The 25388-nt window shown below is 43.4% G+C and overlaps 1 protein-coding gene across 2 annotated transcripts in view; it reads left to right on the forward strand.

The window, feature by feature from the left end:
- The window catches only part of SAXO1 (stabilizer of axonemal microtubules 1), a 237103-nt gene that overhangs the window by 88277 nt on the left and 123438 nt on the right, over window positions 1-25388 (forward strand). For both annotated transcript variants that reach the window (XM_063594469.1, XM_003822606.5), the window contains exons 3-4: window positions 9609-9811; window positions 22363-25124. In XM_063594469.1, coding sequence (XP_063450539.1) covers window positions 9609-9811; window positions 22363-23366 — 1207 coding nt within the window. In that variant the 3' untranslated portion in view covers window positions 23367-25124. The remainder of the gene's footprint in view (window positions 1-9608; window positions 9812-22362; window positions 25125-25388) is intronic.

Raw genomic sequence — 25388 nt, forward strand, 5'->3', positions numbered from 1 at the left:
TAATGGCCTTCTTTGTCTCTTTTGATCTTTGTTGGTTTAAAGTCTGTTTTATCAGAGACTAGGATTGCAACCCCTGCCTTTTTTTGTTTTCCATTTGCTTGGTAGATCTTCCTCTATGAAGGAGCCTATGTGTGTCTCTGCACGTGAGATGGGTTTCCTGAATACAGCACACTGATGGGTCTTGACTCTTTATCCAATTTGCCAGTCTGTGTCTTTTAATTGGAGCATTTAGTCCATTTACATTTAAAGTTAATATTGTTATGTGTGAATTTGATCCTGTCATTATGATGTTAGCTGGTGATTTTGCTCGTTAGTTGATGCAGTTTCTTCCTAGTCTTGATGGTCTTTACATTTTGGCATGATTTTGCAGTGGCTGGTACCGGTTGTTCCTTTCCATGTTCAGCACTTCCTTCAGGAGCTCTTTTAGGGCAGGCCTGGTGGTGACAAAATCTCTCAGCATTTGCTTGTCTGTAAAGTATTTTATTTCTCCTTCACTTATGAAGCTTAGTTTGGCTGGATATGAAATTCTGGGTTGAAAATTCTTTTCTTTAAGAATGTTGAATATTGGCCCCCACTCTCTTCTGGCTTGTAGGGTTTCTGCCGAGAGATCCGCTGTTAGTCTGGTGGGCTTCCCTTTGAGGGTAACCCGAACTTTCTCTCTGGCTGCCCTTAACATTTTTTCCTTCATTTCAACTTTGGTGAATCTGACAATTATGTGTCTTGGAGTTGCTCTTCTCGAGGAGTATCTTTGTGGCATTCTCTGTATTTCCTGAATCTGAACGTTGGCCTGCCTTGCTAGATTGGGGAAGTTCTCCTGGATAATATCCTGCAGAGTGTTTTCCAACTTGGTTTCGTTCTCCGCGTCACTTTCAGGTACACCAATCAGACGTAGATTTGGTCTTTTCACATAGTCCCATATTTCTTGGAGGCTTTGCTCATTTCTTTTTATTCTTTTTTCTCTAAACTTCCCTTCTCGCTTCATTTCATTCATTTCATCTTCCATTGCTGATACCCTTTCTTCCAGTTGATCGCATCTGCTCCTGAGGCTTCTGCATTCTTCACGTAGTTCTCGAGCCTTGGTTTTCAGCTCCATCAGCTCCTTTAAGCACTTCTCTGTATTGATTATTCTAGTTATACATTCTTCTAAATTTTTTTCAAAGTTTTCAACTTCTTTGCCTTTGGTTTGAATGTCCTCCCGTAGCTCAGAGTAATTTGATCGTCTGAAGCCTTCTTCTCTCAGCTCGTCAAAATCATTCTCCATCCAGCTTTGTTCCGTTGCTGGTGAGGAACTGCGTTCCTTTGGAGGAGGAGAGGCACTCTGCGTTTTAGAGTTTCCAGTTTTTCTGTTCTGTTTTTTCCCCATCTTTGTGGTTTTATCTACTTTTGGTCTTTGATGATGGTGATGTACAGATGGGTTTTCGGTGTGGATGTCCTTTCTGTTTGTTAGTTTTCCTTCTAACAGACAGGACCCTCAGCTGCAGGTCTGTTGGAATACCCTGCCGTGTGAGGTGTCAGTGTGCCCCTGCTGGGGGGTGCCTCCAAGTTAGGCTGCTCGGGGGTCGGGGGTCAGGGACCCACTTGAGGAGGCAGTCTGCCCGTTCTCAGATCTCCAGCTGCGTGCTGGGAGAACCACTGCTCTCTTCAAAGCTGTCAGACAGGGACATTAAAGTCTGCAGAGGTTACTGCTATCTTTTTGTTTGTCTGTGCCCTGCTCCCAGAGGTGGAGCCTACAGAGGCAGGCAGGCCTCCTTGAGCTATGGTGGGCTCCACCCAGTTCGAGCTTCCTGGCTGCTTTGTTTACCTAAGCAAGCCTGGGCAATGGCGGGCGCCCCTCCCCCAGCCTCGCTGCCGCCTTGCAGTTTGATCTCAGACTGCTGTGCTAGCAATCAGCGAGATTCCCTGGGCATAGGACCCTCCGAGCCAGGTGTGGGATATAGTCTCTTGGTGCGCCGTTTTTTAAGCCAGTCTGAAAAGCGCAATATTCAGGTGGGAGTGACCCGATTTTCCAGGTGCGTCCGTCACCCCTTTCTTTGACTCGGAAAGGGAACTCCCTGACCCCTTGCGCTTCCCAGGTGAGGCAATGCCTCGCCCTGCTTCGGCTCGCGCACGGTGCGTGCACCCACTGGCCTGCGCCCACTGTCTGGCACTCCCTAGTGAGATGAACCCGGTACCTCAGATGGAAATGCAGAAATCACCCGTCTTCTGCATCGCTCACGCTGGGAGCTGTAGACCGGAGCTGTTCCTATTCGGCCATCTTGGCTCCTCGCTGCTGTTTTTTCAGCCTATGACTTATTAAACAATATGAACACTAAAGTTTGGGCTTCATTTTGCTGGGAAAACAGTATTCTTTGTCTCTGAGAGTCTAAAGACCATAATAAGAAATGTGAACCATTTCTGAGCATTGCTTTTGTTTTAGGAAACCCTGGTCAACACCAAGTAAGAGTCCTAGGCACATGTATAAGGGACATGTAATCGGTAGGAAAGGATAAGAGTAGTACTGAGGGGTGGCTTGCAAATATCTTGTTCGGTCTCCAGGTGTGGGTCTTTTTATCTCTTTATATCCAATTTGCAGGAAATGAAGAATACTTTGTGAGATGTCTAGTTGGCTTCAGACACTGATATATTTCCTATCCTGAAAGTATAGACAGGGATGCTTTGAAGGTTGGTTGTTGCAGGTTGCTTTGTTAGCTGCCCAAAGCTTAGGAGAATGGGGACAAACCCTTGGTCTGGGGCGGAAGACCTGCCCCAACACCTAGCTCTGAGGCCGCCAGATGCAACTCCAGATACCCTCCCTCCTCGTGATGGTGCTTCGCTAAACAAAAACGTACCCTCTGACCTGTCCTAAATTATCCTTGCCTTGTGTCAGTTACAACAATAAACATATCACCCAGAAGGCCCCTCTGCCCCTGCCAGAGTCAGAGTAACAATAAATACCATGTACATCAAGTGTGGCTAAAGTAGAGGAAAGCAGATTCTGCAAGAATTTCCAAAATAAGCTGTTAATGAACATAAGGGCCTTAAAAAGAAAAAGTGGCAGGATCAAGGTTGTCCACAGGGAGGAAAAAGAGCAGATATGAATCTCTTTTTATTTCCTATCCTAAAAAGAGAAGTAAAGGGGAAATGAGTAGAAGACATCTGTGTTCTCTTTTCTACCACAGTTTCATTATTTCTCAACCCTGTGCCTGCCATGATGGGCACTATTGTTCATAGACCGAGAACAAAATTATGCCACTCTCAGGAAATGTAGGGAAGCTACCATCTGGGTGTTCCCCTAGAGGCTTACAGCGGAAGGGATGCGTCAGCCCAGTGTCTGCACAGCCCAGTGTCTGCACACCCTTGTGTCTGCACACCCTTGTGTCTGCACAGATTGTCGTCACCCCTCTGCTCTTAGCACTCTTATTACTGGAACATCCGACCCACTTCTTTATCTAAACATTGACCCTGCTTAGTTTCTGAGGTTGGACATGAGGCTCCCACCTGCTGAATGAAAAAGTCACGTGGTCCAGGGCTTTGCTGGGTTTGGTGATTAAGCCCAGACACAAAAAAACACCTGGTTTCTGGAAAGGTTATCATCCCAGCGTGAGGCATGATTATAACTGCACACAACTCTTACTGACCATAAATCTTGGGGATTTACAGCAGGTGCCATGAGGGGAATGCTTGTGATTTCCAGCCATTCTTAGTGTGAAACTCTTTCTTGCAGCCCTCAGTAATTCTCTGGTGTAGAATCTGCCTTTACTTCAGATAGACCTGAGATCAACTTATGAATAAGAGGTTTGCACTTCCAGCCTCATTTCCCCGTAGGCATGTCACCATGTAAAACACTTGGATCCCAATTTGAGACATTCTGTTAGCTAAACCAGCTCCCTAAAGATGGGCAAAATGAACAACATCAGAAGAAAGACGTGAGTCTTCAATGGTGTTAGACCTTTATCCTAAAGGGAGTGGGACCATGGGTAGAGTGGAATGGAGGCACAGAGTGAGGAGATAGAATTGAGTTCAGACTTGATGGGTGTGGCTGAAAGGCAGACGGCAGGGAATTGGTAGCATCGACTCTATCACTTATTTGCAAGACTCCTTGGTAAACCAAGGAGAGTAAGGGAGGGAAGAGCTAAGAGAGAAAGGGCATTTAGTATCCTCCCCAAAGGTCAGGAAAGAAACAAGAGAGTTAGTAGCAGGCTTGAGTCTTGCACTACCCATTGAATTTTATATATATGTTTTTTGTTCAAAGAGATACCTGACTCTCTTACTCAGAGCTGTACCACTGGGCATATACTTAGCCTCCATAGCCTGGGCCTGAGAATTAGTGTGAACACAATGTAGATAGAGTTCTCAGCACTGGACTTGCTTGGGCAATCTCAGAGCCTTTGAATTGTCTATACTGTATTTCTGAGTAAATTTGTAGACATTTTGGCCATTATTTCTTCAAGTAATTTTGCTTTCACAGATGCTCTGTTCATTTCTTTTCCCCAATCTTTTCTCCCCCTCCTCTGTTCTTCAGATTGGATAGTTTGTATTAATCTAGTTTAAACTTCACGAAGTTTTTCTCCCTTATCTCCATTTTGTGATTAAGGCCATCCAGTGAATGTTCTACTTCAATATTTTGCAGTTTCAGAATTTGCATTTGATTCTTTTTAAATATAGTTTCTATTTATTTTACCTAATTTCCTATCTTTTAATTCATTATGGCCTTTCTTTGCTTTCCTTATTGAGCATGGTTTAAAAAGCTACTTTAAAATCCTTATCTGCTAATTCCAATGTCTGGTCTGCTTGGAGTTGGTCTCCATAATTATCTTTTTTTTTTTCTTTTTTGAGCATGGGTCAGATTTTGGGTTGATTTTTGTACAGTGAGAATGTTGCTACATTGTGGACACCTTAGATGTTTGTTTGCATTCCTCTAAAAAGTGTTTTTATCTTTGGCAGGCAGGTAACCTGATTTGATTTACAATGCAAACTCTGTGTCTTGGGTGGCAGCTCAAATCTCACTTCAGTTCTTTAGCTTGGAATCTACCCCATATATGTGAGGTTATGCAGAGATTTGGGCCCAGTTTATGTACAGAATTTAGGGCTTCCTGTCTTTGACTCTCTCATTTCCAGGTTTCTTTCCTCATTTTGCAGCATCCATGGTTGCTTCAAACTTGGTCCTCTGTTTTTTTTTTTTTTTTTTGGTGAGATGAAGTTTTGCTCTTGTTGCCCAGGCTGGAGAGCAGTGGCACGATCTCGGCTCACTGCAACTTCCGCCTCCCGAGTTCAAGCGATTCTCCTGCCTCAGCCTCCTGAGTAGTTAGGATTACAGGTGTGTCCCACCACATCCAGCTAATTTTGTATTTTTAGTAGAGATGGGGTTTCTCCATGTTGGTCAGGCTGGTCTCATACTCCTGACATCTGGTGATCCGCCTGCCTTGGCCTCCCAAAATGCTGGGATTACAAGCATGGGCCACCGTGCCTGGCCAGCCCTCTGGTTTTTGTAGTCAAGAAAAGGTGATTACCTAGAAGATCTGCCTTTTAGCTGCCCTCCCTTGCACAGACTGGAGCTGACCTTCAGGCTGGAAGCTTTGAATCTTAAATAGTTAATGGAAAATTAAGCAATGAAGCCTCACACAGTGCCATTTTCTGCTTCCACCTGTTGGCTCTCTCCAGAATCCACCTTTTTAGAGCTTTAAAGTCATTTGAAATAGTTTGCCTAGGGTTTATATGAAGTGGTGACAGATATTTGCCTCAGCCTTAGTGGGAGTTGAGGGTCTCAGAGGCCAGAGGAGAAGACAGGTGCTATGTAACTTGGATTCTGGAGTGCATGGGCTTGGAATCCCATCTGTTATAGTGAAGGTAAGGAGGACTCTGTGTTCCATAAGGACCAGGGGCATGAATCAAACCCTGTGATTCAGCCAAGGATCTTTTGCAGCACAATGGGATGGACTCCCCAAGCTGCCTAGGATGGGAGAATAGTTTCTCTAGAAGGGTGCCTTTTGACATTGGGAAGTTTGAGAATAGCATATAGAAGTGACAAAGTCAATCAAATCAACTGACAAAGAGCAGAACCCCATAGAAGACATAGAGAAAAGATCATGAGGAGCGGTATCACGGAAGTCAAGGGAGAGAGTATTGAAAAATTGAGTGAGAGGATGGATGCTATGAACAACCACAGTGGGATAAGGTCGAGAAGCAGCGGTTGGGTCTGGAAAACAAGGTGATGCTTGGAGTATCCAGGAGTGAGGGGAATCAGATCTGATGGGTGGGACATGAGGAGAGGAAGGCAAGTCTGCACTTGTAGACAACACTTTCTGGAAGACAGAAGGGAAAACTGGAGGAGAATGGAGCTCAGTGAGGATAGTGTCTTGTTTTACTCTTTACCTTTAAAGATGGGAGATAACACTCAGTGGAGAAAGGAGGCAGTAGGGAGGAAGAGGGAAAAGCATGGCCTAGGAGATGGTCTGCAGATGAGATTCCCGAGAAAGAGGGCAGGGGTGAGAGAGGTTGGCTTTGGCCAAGAGGAGGAACTCCTTTTAAGATGGATTCCATTTTAATATAATTGATTACTTGGACACACTAACAAATCTTCAAGTTTGCATAAATAAACATTAAAAACAGGTTTAAAAAAAGTGTTGCATGGCCCTTTTGTCATGGTGAAAATCTTCATTTCCCACTGCCAGGCTCAGGACCCTAGCTCACTGTTACGTTATTTCCTCTTCCCTTTTGTCAGAGTCTTGTCAAACACCTTTCTTCAGCTTTGCTAAATGATTTGAAGTCAAGTTGTTATGACTTCCCCAGCAGGACCACTCCAACCTTTTACTTAACTTTGAGTTTAACTCTTGGCCTTCCCTACTCTATAACTTTTATAGCTACTTACCTAAAAGAAACTTACTTCTCTGACCAGTTTCTTTTTCTTGGTTCATGTCACATGTGCACAGAGACTGGGAAATGTACCACAGAAAGAGAGGGGAGATCCAGTGTTCTTAAAAAGAAAAGCTAGTTAATTGGAGCAATTCTGGGGAGACTAAAATATAGACTTTTCTTTTACGTGAATTTAAAGGCTGTAAGATTATGTGTGATTGGGGACATGCAGTTATGTTGTGGTTAATGACAGGTTTCAGTGAATGTTCTCAACATAAAAACATAATGAGGAAACACATAAATTCTGATTAAATTCACTCCTAAGCCACAGTAACTATGTTTGGGTAGGTTATAAAAAAGTCAAACTTTAAAATTTTTCTTCTCTTCAGAAATAGATACCGCTTCCCCCCACCCCCCATAATCACTTGCCTTAGTTATAGCTGATCAATAAATTAAACCATAGAGGAACACTTACAAAGGAACTTAAATTTTGTACTGGAAAAGGCGATTGGCTTTTGTCTTTGGGAAACCAATTTCAGAATAGTCTGTGAACTGGTGAATTTGGTTTTGGGCTTTTGTCTGCTCTTTTCCGGTAGAAGCCGTGGGAGATGCGCAATAAGCGTGCTTTAGTTTTCAAGAGCCTGGCAGCCTTTGAAGGGAGGTTTTTGCGGCATCCCTGAGAGGAAGCTGGTCCTCTTGGTCAGAGTAACTGCAGAAGAGGCTGCTATGGACTCTGTGTGCAGGGTCCCTGAGAGTGGCAGCCTCACAACTGGAAAGCATCCCTAGATGCTCTGAGGTTGGGTGGGCTCAGCACGGCAGCTCAGGCGCCCAGCTTTGTTCCTCACTGCATGCCCTTGGTACCTCCTGATACTCTTTGGAAGTGAATAGGGTGTAGGCTTAGGTAGCCATCACTGAGCACAGGCTTTTATAAGGGTTTAGGAATGTGTGGTCTCAGGCTGCCTTGAAATCTGTCCATCCCTTCTGAGAGTGAGGAGAGCTCAACTTCCTTTGGGAGCACTCCCTTTAGAATGTACACTTTCTGACCAAGAGTCCCTTTCTACTCAGCTGGTTTTCAGATGGAGTTTTCTGGGCATTTTCATTTGTCTTTGTAGCCTAAGGAGTTACCCTCTTAGTTCCCTGCTACAATTGGTTTAGTGCTGAATAGACACCAGGGTGTAGTACTTGCTCACTGAGAACAGCAGAAGTAGGAGCTGACCTTTGGCTGCTTGTTCAGTCCATTCCCTCCATAAGCCCCGATATGCACAGTCAGCTTCCAGACACTTCAGGCTAACAGCAGGGCCCCTAGGAAAGGAGCCCAGGCTGAATGTCCTATAACTGCCGCTAAGATATATTTTTAAATCTACCCAGAGGGTGTTAGGGGAGTTCAACTGAAGCATCTCCGATTTCCTCCTTAGAGCCCTAGAGAGACTAATTCTCCTGCTTCCTAACTTCCTTCTCCCATCCCACTAAGCATTTTCAGGACCCGGTTCGGGTTTACTGACAATCATGTGTATAATTCACGCAAGACAGGTTACAGTGGAGCGTGTTACCTTTGCTAGTCAAGCATGGCTGAGTAATGCTGCTCCAGATTTTGGCCGGGAAGTGGGTTTTATTGGTGTTTGGGCCTAATGTTTTCCTGTCCGGAAACCTTCCCCTTCCCTTGACAGGGCTGTTCTGGCAAGCACCATCAGGAAAAATCTACCTTCCCTTTGTCCAGTTGAATAAATGGGTTCCAGGCAAAAACAGTTTGTTGTGTAAAACAGACACCCTTCAGAGGGAAATGTTAGCATTGAGAGGTGGGAAGTTGCGAGTGCCCTGGAGGGCAACACAAGTCCGAGCTAAGCCCTGGCTCCTTAGGGCGGTTCCTGGTGGGCATTGCAGTGAGCATCTGGGCCTTTTTATCTGGGATGCTTTGGGGAGGGACTGCTTCCTGTTTAGTGAAGACCATTATACTTTTTCGATCCTATTGTTTTGGTACTCCGTGAAATAATGGGGGCGCTGACACCAGATAGCAGAGAAATGAAGGAGTCAGGGTTTCCAATTATTTCACTGTTTTCCTCTTCTGGGTTTTCTGTAGGCTAAGTAGAGGAAGGAGATAAACATTAGCAGGAGAAGCTTTTGGGAACACAGAGAAGGTGGCAGCGGCACCTGAAAGGAAGATAGCTCCGCAGTGAAGGGGTTGGGTGGAAGGAAGGCGGAGAGCGCGGCAGTAGAAACGGTGGCATTGTGGTTGGAGTGCAGGGTGCTCAGGTGGGGTGGGGATAGTGAGAGACAACGGTGAGTAAGGCAGGAGCCAGGTCCAGAAAGGCTTATAAATTATGCCCGGAAGTTGAATTTTACCTGGAAGAGTTTTAAACTGGGGAAAGCCATCTGATTTCCATTTAGAGAGTTTATTCTGGCCACATTATGGGGATTGAATAGAAGTGGTAGGAATGAAGGAGGAAGCTCAGGTGGCAGGCTGTTAGTGAGAAATTGTCATGATCTGGACCAAGGGGAAAGAAAAACCAATGAGGTGCAGGGGCGCTGGTGGTGATAGGCTCTGGGGCCGTGAGGAAAGGAGGTCAAAGATGTATACAGGTGTCTGAGTTGGGTGAGAAGGAATTGATGGTACCCTTCTCAAAAGTGGGAAATAGAGGAGAAACAGTTCGGGGGAGGAGGGAAGGCAGGTAGAGTAGAACATGACTTCTCAGCAAATGTTTGTAGAGTTGGGTTAAGCAGAAAACGTAAGCCTTATCGCAAGCCAAGGACCCCAACAGCATGCACTTGCTTCCTTACAGGAGAGATTTTGGGCCTCACAAAGTGGCACCAGTGAAGGTCCACCAGTATGACCAGTTCGTCCCGAGTGAAGAGAATATGGATTTGCTCACGACGTATGAGAAAGATTACAATCCCTACCCTGTCTGTCGAGTGGACCCCATCAAACCTCGGGACAGTAAATATCCATGTAGCGACAAGATGGAGTGTTTGCCTACTTATAAAGGTGGGAGAGCACAGAGGGGCAGATTGGGGGAAAGACAGGCTGAGCCTGTGTGCGGGCCAGGAAATGTGTTTTATGTGCATACTCAGTTAGTGCAAGAGTTGGCAGACTACTTCCTACGGGCCCGATCTGGCCAGCAGCCTGTTTTTGTATAGCTGGAGAGCTAAGAAGAGTTAAGCATTTTTTTTTAATAACTGAAAAACAAATCAAAAGGATATCATTTGAGGACTGTGAAAATGATATAAAATTGAAAATTCAGTGTTCATGTTTTATTGGAACGCAGCCATATTCATTCATTTACACAGTATCTATGGCTACTTTTTGTACCATAGTAGCAAAGTTGAGTAGTTGCTGACAGAGACACTATAATCTGTGAGGCATAAGACACTTAATACCTGGCTCTTATACAAAATATCTGCCAAGCCCTGCCTTAGCTTGCAGTTTGAATGCTATATTGGGGGAAGCATTTCAAGTTCAGGCTAAGTTAGTTTCTACCACTGATTAAGTGATTGATTCATTCACATGTTTAAAAAATATATCAAAATGTAACATACATATGGAAAAGTATACAAATTATAATTATACAGATCAATAAATTTACACTGAACAAATCCATATAAACAGTACCCAGATCAAGAAATAAAACATTACTACCCCATTTCTGTTACCCTCCCCAATGAGAATATAACCATTATTTTAACCTTTAATACCTTAAATTAGTTTCGCCAGTTTTGAACTTTATATAAATAGGATTGCTTCTTTCTTTATTGAGTATCTATTGATATTACCTATGAGGTGTGGTCCTAGAAACTGAAGGAAGCATAATGGCCTGCCCTTGACTTTCTAGCCTAGTGGAGAGACAAGATACGTGGTCATATGTGTTGTGCTAGCAGACAGCCACTCTATGGAGCTCAGCTGCAAAGACTGAGACCATGAGACTGGAGACCAGGTTTGTAATCAATAACTCACGCTTATGATACCAACCTTTGCCTTGCCCTAGGAGGACATGCTGAATAGTTCACGGACCTCTAAATGCTGTGAATAGAGAGGGCCACTTTTATTTAGTCAAGCCAAGCATTTAGGGTGAAGATGGTGGTGGAGGTAGGGAGATTGGAGGGATGTGAGCTCCTAGAAGGGCCTCTAATTCTGTCATCCTGGAGGACCCTGTGCTTAGTTGAGTTTCTTTGATTCTTCCAGGAACTGAAGACTGGATTGGCGTGGGCCTCTTCAGCAACCTGGGCTCTGCCCTTTTATTCTCTTTAACTTCTTCCTCTAACACTCCCCCATAGATAGCTACCTTTGGTCAAGCCACCTTTTTTCAGCAGTACAAGAACTGACTAATAATATTCTGAATGTTATCATACCCTGAAATGGCCCCACCTCTGAAGTCTTTGTGCACATCGGCAACCTGTCCTCTGGGCTTGTCCTCTTATCTCCTCCCACCACGACAGTCCTTGGCCTTTTTGGGACCTCCAGTCCATTGACGTCTCAACCCTCCTTCTTACCACCAGCCGCTCCTGTGTCTGTCCCTCCCCATGGAGTCTCTACTCCATGGCCTATCTTTGGAGCCCAGCTCCTACTGATAGCCGAGAGTCCCTCTCTCTTCAGCCGTTTTGCTGTTTCCTCCTAGCAAAGCCCTAATCCTGTTTTCTCCATGTCTACACCTGGACACACACCTGAGCATATCTCCAGTCTTGTCAGCTCTTACTCATTTTCCACAGTAAGGGAGCAGAGCAGTCTTCTATACATGGCAATCTGATCTGACCACTCCTTTGTATAAAACTCCTCAGATAATCATTTGATAAAATCATTATTTTATCTAATCATATCATTTTATCAAATGATAAAATCATTATTTTATCAAATCATATTATTTTATCAAATCATATGATCCTATTATGATAAAAACCCAAACCTTTACTGCCTCCTCTGATGCCTTGGAAGTCCTGGTGTCTTCTAAGCCCCTCTGCTCCAGCCTCAGGGCCTTCTTTCAGGTCCCTTCCTACATTTCTTTTCTGCTTCAGGGCATTTGTTTAGCACATGTGATGCCTTCTATATAGAATCCTTCTGCTTCCTTAATCTAGCACTTATCCTTTCAGTTAGCAGCTGAAAGATCACATTCTGAGCCCTTCCGCCATGTCAGGCTGGATGCTGTATGGGTGCCTTGCACTCCCCTGTCTTATCATGCATTGTATACTTTTAATGCTTCCTTTAATGGCCAGGCTGTAACCTCCAAGGGGCAGGGATCTGCTTGTCTTTTTCTTTCCCAATTACCCTCTCACAGCAGGCACCACACAGGAGTCCATACAACCAGGTGTATGACCATGGGTAGGGTGTTGGGGGGCACTTTTGCCTCTACTGAATGCATTCTTCTCCTTTTTAATCCAGTGTTTACAAGAAGACCAGAAATCAGGCAGCACAGACATTGAGCTAGTGGGATAGAGGAATGAAACTGCAGTAAGCGCTTTCCACCATGGGTGGTGATACGGCATATCCAATGGCGAACTCGCCTCTCCTCTACACTGTCTTTGTGGGCCCTGTTGGTTTATGAATCTTAGTATAGGGAGAGACTCTTCAGAGCTCCTACCTGTCAGTTCAGTTCCCTCTCTTCCACCTTGCCCTAGGTGCAGGGAGAGGTCTGCGAGTGAAAAGTGCTCCTTGCTTGTCTTGGGGGTTGGCAAGGATGGAGGAGGTCTATATGTAGCATTTAAAGAGAAGTCCTCCCTACTTCTCCCCAGCAGACTACTTACCGCTCAACACACACACACATACACACGCACACACACACACACACGCACACATGCACCCCACCACACCCCAGCAGTACTCTTTGTTTAATCTCTTTCACTGCCGTTTTCCCCTGTCTCTCCCTTTGTCCATACAGCTACATCTCAGGCTGTCCTCTTCAAACTACAGAAGAGTGAGTATTCCACAGCTTAAACTGAATCATGGCTGACAGGGTTTGGGTCTCTGCCCCCATGAAATCTCATGTTGAATTGTAATCCTCAGTGTTGGAGGTGGGGCCTGGTGAGAGGTGATTGTATAATGGGGGCTGTTTTTAATGGTTTAGCACCCCCCTGCCCCCTTAGTACTGTATAATGAGTGAGTTCCCCTGAGATCTGCTTGTTTAGAAGCGTTTGGCACCTCCCCACCTCCCGACTCGCGCTCTCTGTCCTGCTCCTGCCGTGTAGGATGCCTTATTGCACTTTGCCTTCCACCATGAGTAAAACTCCCTGAGGCCTCCCCAGAAACAGATGCTACCATGCTTCCTGTACATCCTGCAGAACCATGAGCCAATTCAACTGCTTTTCTTTATAAATTACCCAATCTCAGGCATTTCTTTATAGCAGTGCAAGAACTGACTAATATAATGGCTGACTTCCCTACTGACAAAGTTAAAATTGAGAAAATCCTATTTTCTTCCTCAGTTTCCTTAAACTTCTGGTACCTCTTAACTGCTTGCCTACTTAAACAGAGTTAATAAATGAACACCAGTCAAGTCTGAACTGGACTGCTCAGAACCAGGCATGCATAGATGGACAGGGTTTTTGTTCTTGGAACATGTGCATTTGAGGTTGGAGTTCATAGTTTTCCTCTGCAATTCCGATTTTAAAACAAATCAGTATGTAGCTAAAGGAAACATATTTATAGTTAGATTAACCTATGGGTACCAGTTTGCAACATGTGTGTCTTATGAGGTTTTTTTTTGAATACTACTTTCTTAGTTCATTTGTGCTGCTGTAACAAAAATACTTGAGAGTGAGTAATTTATAAATAAGACATTTATTTCTCACAGTTCTGAAGGCTGGGAAGTTCAAGATCAAGGCGCTGATAGGTTTGGTGTCCAGTGAGGGTCTGCTCTCTGCTTCCAAGATGGTGCCTTGTTGCTGTGTCCTCATGTGGTGAAAGCCAGAAGGAAAAAAGGGCCTTGGCTAGCTCCCTCCAGTCATTGTATAGCAGTGCTAATCCATTCATGAAGGTGGAGCCCGCATGATGCAATCATTTCCCAAAAGGCCTCACCTCCCAATACCACCGTATTGGGGATTAAGTTTCAGCACATGAATTTTGGGGCACATTCAGACTATAGCAAATACTTTTTTTCTATTAATTGAAGTGGTTTGTTTGTTCTGTCACTCACCTGTGATAGAAGGGCTTCCCAAACTGTGCCTTGAATGCCCAACATCTGTATTCCCAGCATCGAACACAGGGAATGACACAACAAAGTGTGTCAAGTGAGGGACTCAATGGATGAATGGTTCTGAACCATTGTTTACAAGGGCTCCAGGTGACAGAGTTTGGCATATCTACACAAATCCCCACCGAGGCTATTACCCTATGGGTCCTGGCCAGGAGCAGAAGTGAGGATTGAGAAGGCCTATGCCACTTACCATTTGGTTGGGTCAGTCCTTAATAACCCCATGCATTTATGAGGGGTCACGCCCTTATCTCTTGGTGTATCACCCCTTGGGTGACATGTTTGTGTCTTGTGAAAATTTGCTGCTTTCTTAAGTCTTTTTCATAACAACCTTCATGTTTTATGACCATACGTTGATTCTCTTCCTCCTCTACCACCCAAAGAGAAACCAAAGACCAAGGTTATTAAATACATGTTTCAGTGGGTGCCATCTAGATTTTGTCTATATGCTCTGCTTACATTTGTTCCACAGAAAAAATACGAAATCTTTTTTTCCCCTTTTCACTCTATGGCCAGCACCTTTACTGGGGTCCAGAAAACCACCAATAAAATATGCTTTAGCAGCATTTGGTTGTAATTTGTGACATTTTCAAAACACTGTGCAATTGGAAAGATTGAAAGTGTAATTACTTGATGCTCAGCTTTAGGTTTAGCTGTTTTTCTAAAGGCACATTATTGAATGGAATCCCTTTTAAAGAAGTTCTTGCCAATTACCCACATGACACTCTGGCCCTGAAGGACTTTACTGGCATGTGAATAGTTTGTCATGTGAAATTCTGAGGTTTTTCAGGGTCCTGTGGAGGTTTTTGGTAATAAATGCTGGGCGGAGGAAGTCGGGAGGCTTGGATAATAATGTGGTTTCAACTATATTGTTGGGTATCAGAAATCACATGAGGCAACTTTGAGCTTAGAAACCTGTTTTGTTAACACTTCATCCATCACAGAAGAGAGCCAGAAAAGCCCTGTCCTCCCCACCCCCAAGTACCTTGAGGGAGTGTGTAGGCATCTACAGGTAGATGCCTCCGTTTCAGCAAGGCCTGGAGTCTGGGGGCCGGGGTGGGCAGGAAACATGTGGTTTATATTCAGCAAGATGGTTCCCTCCAAGGCCCCCTAATGCTTTCAAGATGCTGATAGAGCCATTAATGGCTCTTGGAGAAAGATTAGATTTTCAATTAAAATGAAGCCAATTTTAGATAAATAGTTGGTAGTATTATCAGTCTAAAATAAACTTAAGAGCGTACTGGTGGATGAGGGGGTGGTATCAGGACTTCTGGAGAGGAGGAGTAAGGAGCTTGGCAAATCCTCTTCCCAAAAAGCAATGACAAAACTGGACAAAACAGTGAAAATCAACCATTTCTAGACTCTGGAAATCAGTCACTGGTATGCAAAAAAATTGAGAAGCATTTATTAAAGAAACTGTGGCACCTTGGTTATTAACACTAGGAGTCTGTGATGTTTTATTCTGGGGCTGCTTCCATCACCCCATCCCCACCCCTGCTGTTTCATTTATGTAGTGGCTCTGCCGGAGCAGGCTAGGCTGTGGAAACAAGCAGCTGTGCTGTCAGTGGGGCCTGACTTGATTGGGAATAGAGTGCATACCCAGGAGTTTCAATAAAAACAATAGTGATCTTAATGGCAAGAAATCAGGGAAGACAACTTCTGAGTTAGTCTGAGGCTGCAGTGCTAGTTGTGGCAAGCAACAGACCAGCAAACCAGCTAGGAATGTAAGAAGGGAGATTCAGAGAATGAGACAGACACAGTGGGTCTTGATAAGCTCATATGTATTCCTGGTGGTCGGGAAGGCTGTGCATATGGGCAAGACTGTGTGCAGACTCAAGGGCAATCAGAAAGAAACCCATCTATCAACTCATCATCCCTGGTTGAGTAGTCTGGAAGGCTGTGCACATGGGCAAGGCTATATGCAGGCTCAAGGGCAATCAGAGAGGAGCCCATCTATCAACTCATCATCCCTAATCATCCCTAGTTAGGCCTAGTGCTTGTGTAGGGGAGGCATGAGAAAGCCCAATAGGAAGTAAAAGCCAAATGAGACTTATAAACTGCCTGATCTTTGTATGTGTTTTTCCTAACCCACACACAGCTCCATTGGCAAAGTGTGAATGCCTTACTGGCTTAAAGTTCTTAAGTTTAACTTCTGACCATTCATTGGCTGACCACTAAACTATGCTGACAGAGTGACCCTTAAGAAGTCAGGCAAGTTGGCTCACGTCTATAATCCTAGCACTTTGCGAGGCCCAGGTGCGCAGATCATGGGGTCAGGAGGTTTTGTATTTTTTTGTAAAAATACAAAAAAAGAAAACAATAAATTATCTGGGTGTGGTGGTGGACGCCTGTAATCCCAGCCACTCAGGAGGCTGAGGCAGGAGAATCGCTTGAACCCGGGAAGGCGGAGGTAGCAGTGAGCTGAGATCGTGCCACTGCACTCCAGTCTGGGCAACAAGAGCAAGACACCATCTCAAAACAAACAAGCAAATTAAAAACAAAAACAAATAAAAAAAAAATGAACAAAAATATCGGTGGCCATACACTGCAGGGAAGATAAGACTCTATGGAATTAGTGCAGATAAGCTAAACACAAGTAAAACCAACTCCCAATGGGGATCAGAATCCAGAGTTGCTGCAGCATATTATCTAAAGTGTTGTGTTTTACACAAAAAAATTGTAAGATGTGAAAAAGGGAAGTATGACCCATGCATGGTGGGGGAAAAAGCAGTCAACAGAAAGTATCTCTGCAGGAGCCCAGATGTTGGACATCGCAGACAAATATTTCAAAGTAGCTATTATAAATATGGTCAAAGAATAACAGGAAAGCATATTTAAGGAAATAAAAGTATGACAACAATTGCTCATCAAATAGAGAGTATCAGTAACAGGAAATAATAAAGAACCAAATGAAAACTCTGGAGTTGGAAGGGCAATAACTAAAATAAAAAATTCGTTAGAGGGGCTCAACAGCAGATTTGAGCTGGCATAAGAATCAGCAAAAATGTGGATAGTTCAATAGAGATTCCCAATCTGAAGAACAGAAAAAAATTAAGAGAAAGGTCCAAACCAGACTCGTGGAATACCATAAAGTGTACTAACATACTCATAATCATGGCCCCAAAAGGAGAAGAAGGGGGCAGAAAAATGATAGATTAATGGCTGAAAGTTGCCAAATTTTATGAAAAATGTTTATTAATACATTCAAGAGGCACAATCCAAATAGAATAAGTACAAAGAGATCCACATCTATTCATAACATAGTCAAATTGTTGAAAGCCAAAAACAAAGATTTGGAAAGAGGCAAAAGAGAAATGACTCATCACATATAGAAAAATGACATTATTATTATTATTATTATTATTATTTTTGAGACGGAGTCTCACTCTGTCACTCAGGCTGGAGTGCAGTGGCTGCAATCTCGGCTCACTGCAAGCTCCGCCTCCCGGGTTCACACCATTCTCCTGCCTCAGCCTCCCTAGTAGCTGGGACTACAGGCACCTGCCACAACGCCTGGCTAATTTGTTGTATTTTTAGTAGAGACAGGGTTTCACCATGTTAGCCAGGATGGTCTTGATCTCCTGACCTCGTGATCAGCCCACCTTGGCCTCCCAAAGTGCTGGGATTACAGGCGTGAGCCACCGTGCCCGGCCCAAAAATGACATTATTAATGGCTAAGTTCTCTTCAGAAACAATGGAGGACTGAAGGCAGTTGGTTGCATATTCACAGTTTTGAAAGAAAAAAGTCTATCCTTCAAGAATTTCATATCTAGTGATATTATGATTCAATAATGAAGGCAAAATACATTCCCAGATAAAGATGGAGAGAAGTTACAGGTACCTAGCTTGCAAGAAGTACTAAAGGAAATCCTTCAGGCTAAAAGGGAATGATACCAGATGGCAGCACAAATCTACACAAAAAGTAGTAAAGCATACTGGTAAATGTAATTAGGTAAATATATACTTTTCTTTGTTTTCTTCTTAAATCATTAAAAAGATATTTTTTTCTTTTAATTCATTTAAAAGACAATTACAGAATCAATATTTATAAAACTTTGAGATTTATTCTGGGAATTCAAAGTTGGTGTAACATCAGAAAATCAATTAATATACCACATTAATAAAGTAACAGAAAAAAGCCACTTGGTTGATAGAAAGCATTTGACAAAGTTCAACACTCATAAAAGCTCTCAAGAAGCTTAGGACTAGAAGGAAACTTCCTCAGCCTGATAAAGGGCATTCACAAAAGAAATCTGTACTTCTAAAACATCATACTGAATGTGAAAGACTAAATGGCTTCCCCCTAAGATTGAGAACAAGGCTAGGATGCCAGCTTTCACCACTTCCACTCAATATTGTATTGGAGGTTCTAGCTAGTGCAATAATGCAAGAAAAGCAAGCAGACAAGTAAATGTATCTAGGCTCAAAAGGAAAAGGCGAAGCTGTCTTTATTCTCAGACAACATGATCCTGTATGCAGATAACACCAAGGAATCCACAAAAATTACCAGAACTAATACATGAGTTCAGCGAGATGTCAGTACTGAACAATATATAAAAATCAATTGTTTCTGTATTCTAGCATGGACAATCAAAATGGAGTCAAGAAAACTGTTCTCTTTTTAATAGCCTCAAAATTAATAAAATCTTGGAATAAAATTTTAAAAAAGCAAGTGTAAGTCTTGCATGCTGAAAGCTACCAACGATTGCTGGGAGAAATTAAAATCTGAACAAAAATGATGGACATTCTGTGTTCATGGATTGGAAGATTCAATACTGTTAAGGTAAAGTTGTCCCAAATTGATCTGTAGATTCAATGCAATTCCTATCAAAATCCCAGCAGGCTCCTTTTCCTTTTTAGAACTTGGCAAAGTAATTTTAGGTTTTATATATGAAATTCAAATAAACCAGAATAGCTGAAAGTATTTTTGAAAAATAAGAACTAAGTTGTAAAACTTACACTTCCTGATTACAAAACTTTATTATAAAGCTACAGCAATTGAGACAGTTATACTGACACAACGACAAGTGTAATGACCAATGCAACTAAGCTGAGAGTACAGAAATAAGCCTTTATGTCTATTGTCGTTGACTTCTCACAAAGATGCCTAGGCACTTCAGTGTGGGAGAGGATAGTCTTTTTGATGAATGGTGCTGGGACAGTTGGATATCCACATGCAAAAAGACGAAGTTACCGCATCCAAACTCAAAAGAATCAGAAACCTAAATGTAATAGCTAAAACTATAAATGTTTCAAAATAAAACATGGGAGAAAAATCTATGATATCTTGGGACAGGCAAAGAATTGAGATATGGCATCAAAAGCATGATTTATTAAAGATATAAATAGGACTTTATCGCAATTCAAAACCTTTGGGCACTTAGAAAGACACCATTAAGAAATGAAAAGAGTCAGGTGTCAGGTGGGTGTTTTGTTAAAATAATAAGAAAATGAAAAGAGAAGTGATAGACTTGGAAAAAAATTTGTAAATCACATACCTGGTGTAAGATTTGTATTTAGAACATGCAAAGAATTCTATAACTCAATAAGAAGACAGTCTAATTTTAAAATGGGCAAAACATCTCAATATTTTACCAATGAAAGCACATGAAGAGCTGATAAGTGCATGCAGAGATGCTCAACATCATTAGTCATTAGAGAAATGTAAATGACACTGCAAGATACTACTAAATACCCATTGGAATGTCTATAATAATTTAAAAACACGGATGATAACAAGTGTTGACGAGGATGTGGAGAAATGAGAATGTTTATACGTTGCTGGTGGGATGTAAAATGGCACATCTACTTCTCCACTTTGAGAACATTTGGCAGTATCTTTTTTAAAAAGCTAAAGACAGATTTTTCTATACAACCTAGCAATTTCACTTTATTATCTACCCAAGAGAAATGAAAATATATGTTCACACACAGACTTCTTCACAAAGGCTCATAGCAGAATTTCTTTATAATAGCCAAGGAGTAGAAACAACTCAAAATGTCCATCAATTGGTGAATGATAAACAAAATTTGGTATCATATAATATTATTCAACAATAAAAAGGTGAACTACTGATACAGGCTACATTATGGATGAACCTCAATTACACTACACTAAGTGAAAGAAGCCAGATGCAAAACGCTACATATTGGGTGATTCTATTTATATGAAATGTCCAGAAAATGCGCAGTTATAGAGACCAAGAGCAAATTAATGGTTGCCTGGGGCTGGAGATGGGAGTAAAGACTGACTACAAATGAAGATAATTGGTATTTTTGGCATGATGCAAATACTCTATAACTTGATTTTGGTGATGGATATACAACTCCATAAAAGTCACTAAATTGTGTACTTAAGATGGTACCTTTTATTATGCAAATTAGATTTCAATAAAACTGTTACAAATTGTGCCTGTGGACTCCACTAGTGTTGGTGTGTATACCCAAGGCTCCTGGGAAGCAGCTTTTTTTTCTAACCTTTTGTACAGCAGTAAGCAAGAGAATTCCCTATAGATTCAGAGGGCTCACTAGGGCTACTTTAAATCTGGTAATTTATGGGCCCGATGGGGCAACCTAGGTCTTGGATGTTAGTCAAGTATTTTGAAAGAATGCCAGCAGTAGGCCGGGCGTGGTGGCTCACGCCTGTGATCCCAGCACTTTGGGAGGCCGAGGTGGGCGGATTACCTGAGGTCGGGAGTTCGAGACCAGCCTGACCAACATGGAGAAACACCGTCTCTACTAAAAATACAAAATTAGCCGGGTGCAGTGGCACATGCCTGTAATCCCAGCTACTAGGGAGGCTGAGGCAGGAGAATCGCTTGAACCTGGGAGGTGGAGGTTGCGGTGAGCTGGGACTGTGCCATTGCACTCCAGCCTGGGCAACAAGAGTGAAACTCCATCTCAAAAAAAAAAAAATGCCAGTAGTGCCAAGGCAGTTGAATCACATGGTTTGTCATCCCATTTTTCTCACCTAGACTTTCAGTCTTGGTGTGCTGGCCCTGATGGTCTGTGTGGCAAAGCCAGTTTCAAAGGCTTACAGTGCTGCCTGAAGACAGTATCTGGTCCTCAAGATGCATGGAGGCCATCTCTACTGCAGATTTCCTTGGGGTCCAGGCCTCCCATTATGTTGGCCATTCCAGCCCCACAGCAGAGGTTCCTCTGGAGATGGACATCTAGATTGGCCAGTTCTTTTCATTCTTCAAACATTCTGAAGTTCTTTTCCTCCTGAAAATCTTCCCTCTGATTATTTTTTTCTTTAACCTTTACTCCTTCTGGAAATAAAATGCCCCTAAGTGTGATATGAGGTATCAGAAGAACATGGCTTTGGAGACAACAATACGGTTTAAATTCCAACTCAACTCACTAGCCATGTGACTTTTGGGCAAGTTTCTTAGCTCCTCTGAGCCTTGTATTTAGAAATCTGTAGAATGGAGAGAATCATACCCATCACAAAGGGTTATTGTGAAGATGAAACAAGATCATGTATGGAAAGACTTGAGCACAATTGACCGACATGTAGTTGGTATTCCCTAATTGTTAGAACCAGAGAGTAGAGTGGGTCAGATCGTGGGCTCTGGGTCTAAATTTGCATTTGTGCTTTTCCACTTCTAGCCAAGTGAGCCGGGACAAATTCCCTCATTTTCTGTATATCTGTTTCTGCATCTATAAAACTGGCATTAATAGTACCCACCTTATTAGGACAGTCTGAAGATTAAGTGAGTTAATATACTAAGCACTTAGAATACTGCCTGTTATGTAATAAGTTTTATATAAGTGGCAGCCACTGTTCTCTCACCACCCAATACAATGCCCTATTCCCTTGGAGCAGCATATTTGATTTATGTGGATTAGATGTGAGGATTACAGGGACACAGTGGGCTGTCACTCCACAGACGACCAGGTAGGCCTGGTTCATCTGGCTGGTGGCCCACCAGTGGTGGGTTGTGAATTTTCTATCTCACTACATCACATGCATCTTCTCACTCCTTCCATGCTGATTCAGAGAAAGTACCTTCTCCACAGAAGAAAGGAAGTGTTGTCAGAGTAAGCTAGTGGTTGAACTTTTCTGCAGGAATGGATTCCCTGGATCCTCTCACGACCATGGACCCTCTAAGATCCCTGCATGCAGTATTGTGGGGTGTGATGAGAGCTCCTGTAGATTTGTCTCTTCTGCCTGCAAGTACCATAAAGTTGACACATCAGGTGTTTGAATGAAGTGGTAGCAGGGATGTGCTCTGTTCTTTCTTTGTCTCAAAGAACACTTCATCGGAGACTGCCTTAAGACCTTGGGGCTCTGTAGAATATATGCAAGTTGGTTGACTTGATTTATTATTAATTACCTCTTCTGCTTTAATTTCAGCTGATTATTTGCCTTGGAACCAACCAAGGCGAGAGCCACTTCGTCTGGAACACAAATACCAGCCGGCATCAGTCAGGTTTGATAACAGAACCACACACCAGGACGATTACCCCATAAAAGGCCTTGTGAAGACCATAAGCTGTAAACCTCTGGCCATGCCAAAGCTCTGTAACATCCCCTTGGAGGATGTGACTAACTACAAGATGAGCTATGTGGCCCACCCCGTAGAGAAGCGCTTTGTGCATGAAGCAGAGAAGTTCAGGCCCTGTGAAATCCCCTTTGAAAGCCTTACCACTCAAAAACAATCCTACCGGGGCCTGATGGGGGAGCCTGCCAAGAGCTTGAAACCTCTAGCCAGGCCTCCTGGGCTAGACATGCCTTTCTGTAACACCACTGAGTTTCGAGATAAGTACCAAGCTTGGCCAACGCCCCGGATGTTCTCCAAAGCTCCCATCACCTACGTCCCTCCCGAAGACAGGATGGATCTTCTGACAACAGTGCAGGCCCATTACACATGCCCTAAGGGTGCCCCAGCTCAGTCCTGCCGACCTGCACGTCAGATTAAGAAGTGCGGTCGCTTTGAAGGCTCTTCCACCACCAAGGATGACTACAAGCAGTGGTCCAGCATGCGCACAGAGCCAGTCAAGCCCGTTCCCCAGCTGGACTTGCCCACCGAGCCCCTGGACTGCCTGACCACCACTCGGGCCCACTATGTGCCCCACCCGCCTATCAATACCAAAAGCTGTAAGCCTCATTGGTCTGGCCCTCGAGGAAATGTCCCTGTGGAAGGCCAGACCACCTACACCATCAGCTTTACTCCCAAGGAAATGGGCAGGTGCCTAGCTTCATATCCTGAGCCTCCTGGCTACACCTTTGAGGAAGTGGATGCTTTGGGTCACAGGATATACAAACCAGTTTCCCAGGCAGGCTCTCAGCAGAGCAGCCATCTTTCTGTAGATGATTCAGAAAACCCCAACCAGAGGGAGTTGGAAGTGTTAGCCTGATTTTGAAAAATAGTAATTTAGAAATTACACAGTACTTTTAAAAGCAGACAACTGAGAATTATTTGTTGGACAAAAAAGAATTCCCTAAAATGACAAGAAACAAAAAACAAAAAACCTTCACCACTTGCAGAGCACTTGAATAAAATGAGAATCACTTGACTCAGGGAAAATGACATTTAATCACTGGCTAATTAACTCCCCTTAACTTCTCCTTTACTGCATCTCCACCCCGTTTCAGGTCCTTTACTTTGTGCTTATGGAATCAAAGTTGGTCTCTGAGGTTTTCTCTGATCCAGATGTATTTTATTAATTTAATCATTGTATGAACTGACATAATGATTAATCCTTGCCAAGTATGAAGCGCCAAAGAATAAATTTTATCTTGGGAGGAATGAATCTGTAGGTCTGTGTGTTTACACTCATGTGCTGGCTATGCAGAGAGTAGTCTGTATTGCTTTTGACCTTTGGGAGATTTTATACTAGCACCCCCATTGTGTATCAGTATTGGTGGAGGTGCCTTGGGCCTGGTCTGGAGTCTTGTTTTGGGTTCTCTGTGTGCAGGGCTGCTTCACAAAACATCCTTCTACCTCTTCACTGCATGACATACCAGCAAGAATAGTGCTGTTCGATGGGGTGTGGATCTCTTTAGTCACAGGTGACGGAGGGAAAGAAAGAGGGAGGCAGTGATGCATGAACCTACCAGACCTCTCCCCAACCCCAAGCCGGTACAGGCTATGATTCCAGGGAGAGGAGGGAGAAAAAGCACCCTTGGCAACCAGGCAGTCAACGCCTGGTCCTTGAGCTGTGAGCAAAAGCTGTGGGCTCTTCTAAATGCTCAGAGCCTGGAAGAAATTTGCCCAGGCTGGCCTGGTTTCTGGAGAGCCTGGATGTGCTTGTCCTAAAATGACAGCTGTGACCAGACCTGTGACAAAGTTTAACATAGTGGTGAGCCACATTCCGCCCTGGAGTTTCTGTCCTGAGCCTAAGGTTTTTACCATGTTTGTTTCTAAGGCCAAGTAATTTAAAGTTATCTTATTTATATTTTTTTAATTGAGCAAAATTGAGGAGCGACTTTGTTAAAGAGGGTCTGATACAGCCAATTAACCTGCGGATTTTTTTTTAACTGGGCAGAATTGAGGAAAGACTTTGTGCCAGTTAGATGAGCTCATGGGTCTGGGTGAGCCTCACAGAGGGACGTAGACTTAAGTCTGGGACACTTGCCTCTCTCGAGTTCACAGAGTCCTGAAATGTACTCCATGGTCTCAGGGAACTTGGGAGTAGCATGGAGAAGGTGGGGGGAGTTCAGCTCATGTCTAAAGCCTTGGGCTTGGGCTCAGGGCCTGGTGGAGGGACCAGGGGCCTGTTCCTTTCTATCTAGGGCTCTGTCTTTCCATGGCTCTCACCCACCTGACCCAGGCTTCGCAGGTCCCCACACCTTGCATCCTCACCATGAGCTTTGTTTTCATTGTTGGGTTGGGATCTATGTTATTTAATCCTCTCATTGGTTTGTATGGGGTCTGAGTGCCTGCCCTTAGGGGTAGAAAGGCTCAGAGTGGTTAAGCACCTTTCCCAAGGCCATACAGCACGGAGCAGCAGAGCCAAGGTCAGAATCCAGGTTTTCTGACCCATGGCTCTTCCACAACACCAGGCGCCTCCCATCTTCTGTGTCTCAGATCTCCTGGCTCCACAAACCACATCAAACCACATTCTGTCTGAGCCTACTGGAGTTCATTAAGCTAAAGGATTACACTAAGAAGGGTAGGTTTTATTATTACTACTTTTTTTTAACAAATCAAAAAAATATTGGCACTTGATTTGAAAAGCCAAATAGTGCTAAAATGCTTGTAAAAATACAGCAATCTCTTATGTCCCAGCTGCTTAGCCTTCCCCCATTGATATTTCCCCAGAGAGAACAGTTTTAAATTATCTATTTTGCTAATACTTCTATTCACATTCCTAAATAATATGCATATACTGCTATGTGCTGATTCATCAACTTTAGACATGCTTTGTTTTGGCAGA

Source organism: Pan paniscus, chromosome 11 (assembly GCF_029289425.2).
Source record: "Pan paniscus chromosome 11, NHGRI_mPanPan1-v2.0_pri, whole genome shotgun sequence".
NCBI classification, from domain to species: Eukaryota; Metazoa; Chordata; class Mammalia; order Primates; family Hominidae; genus Pan; species Pan paniscus.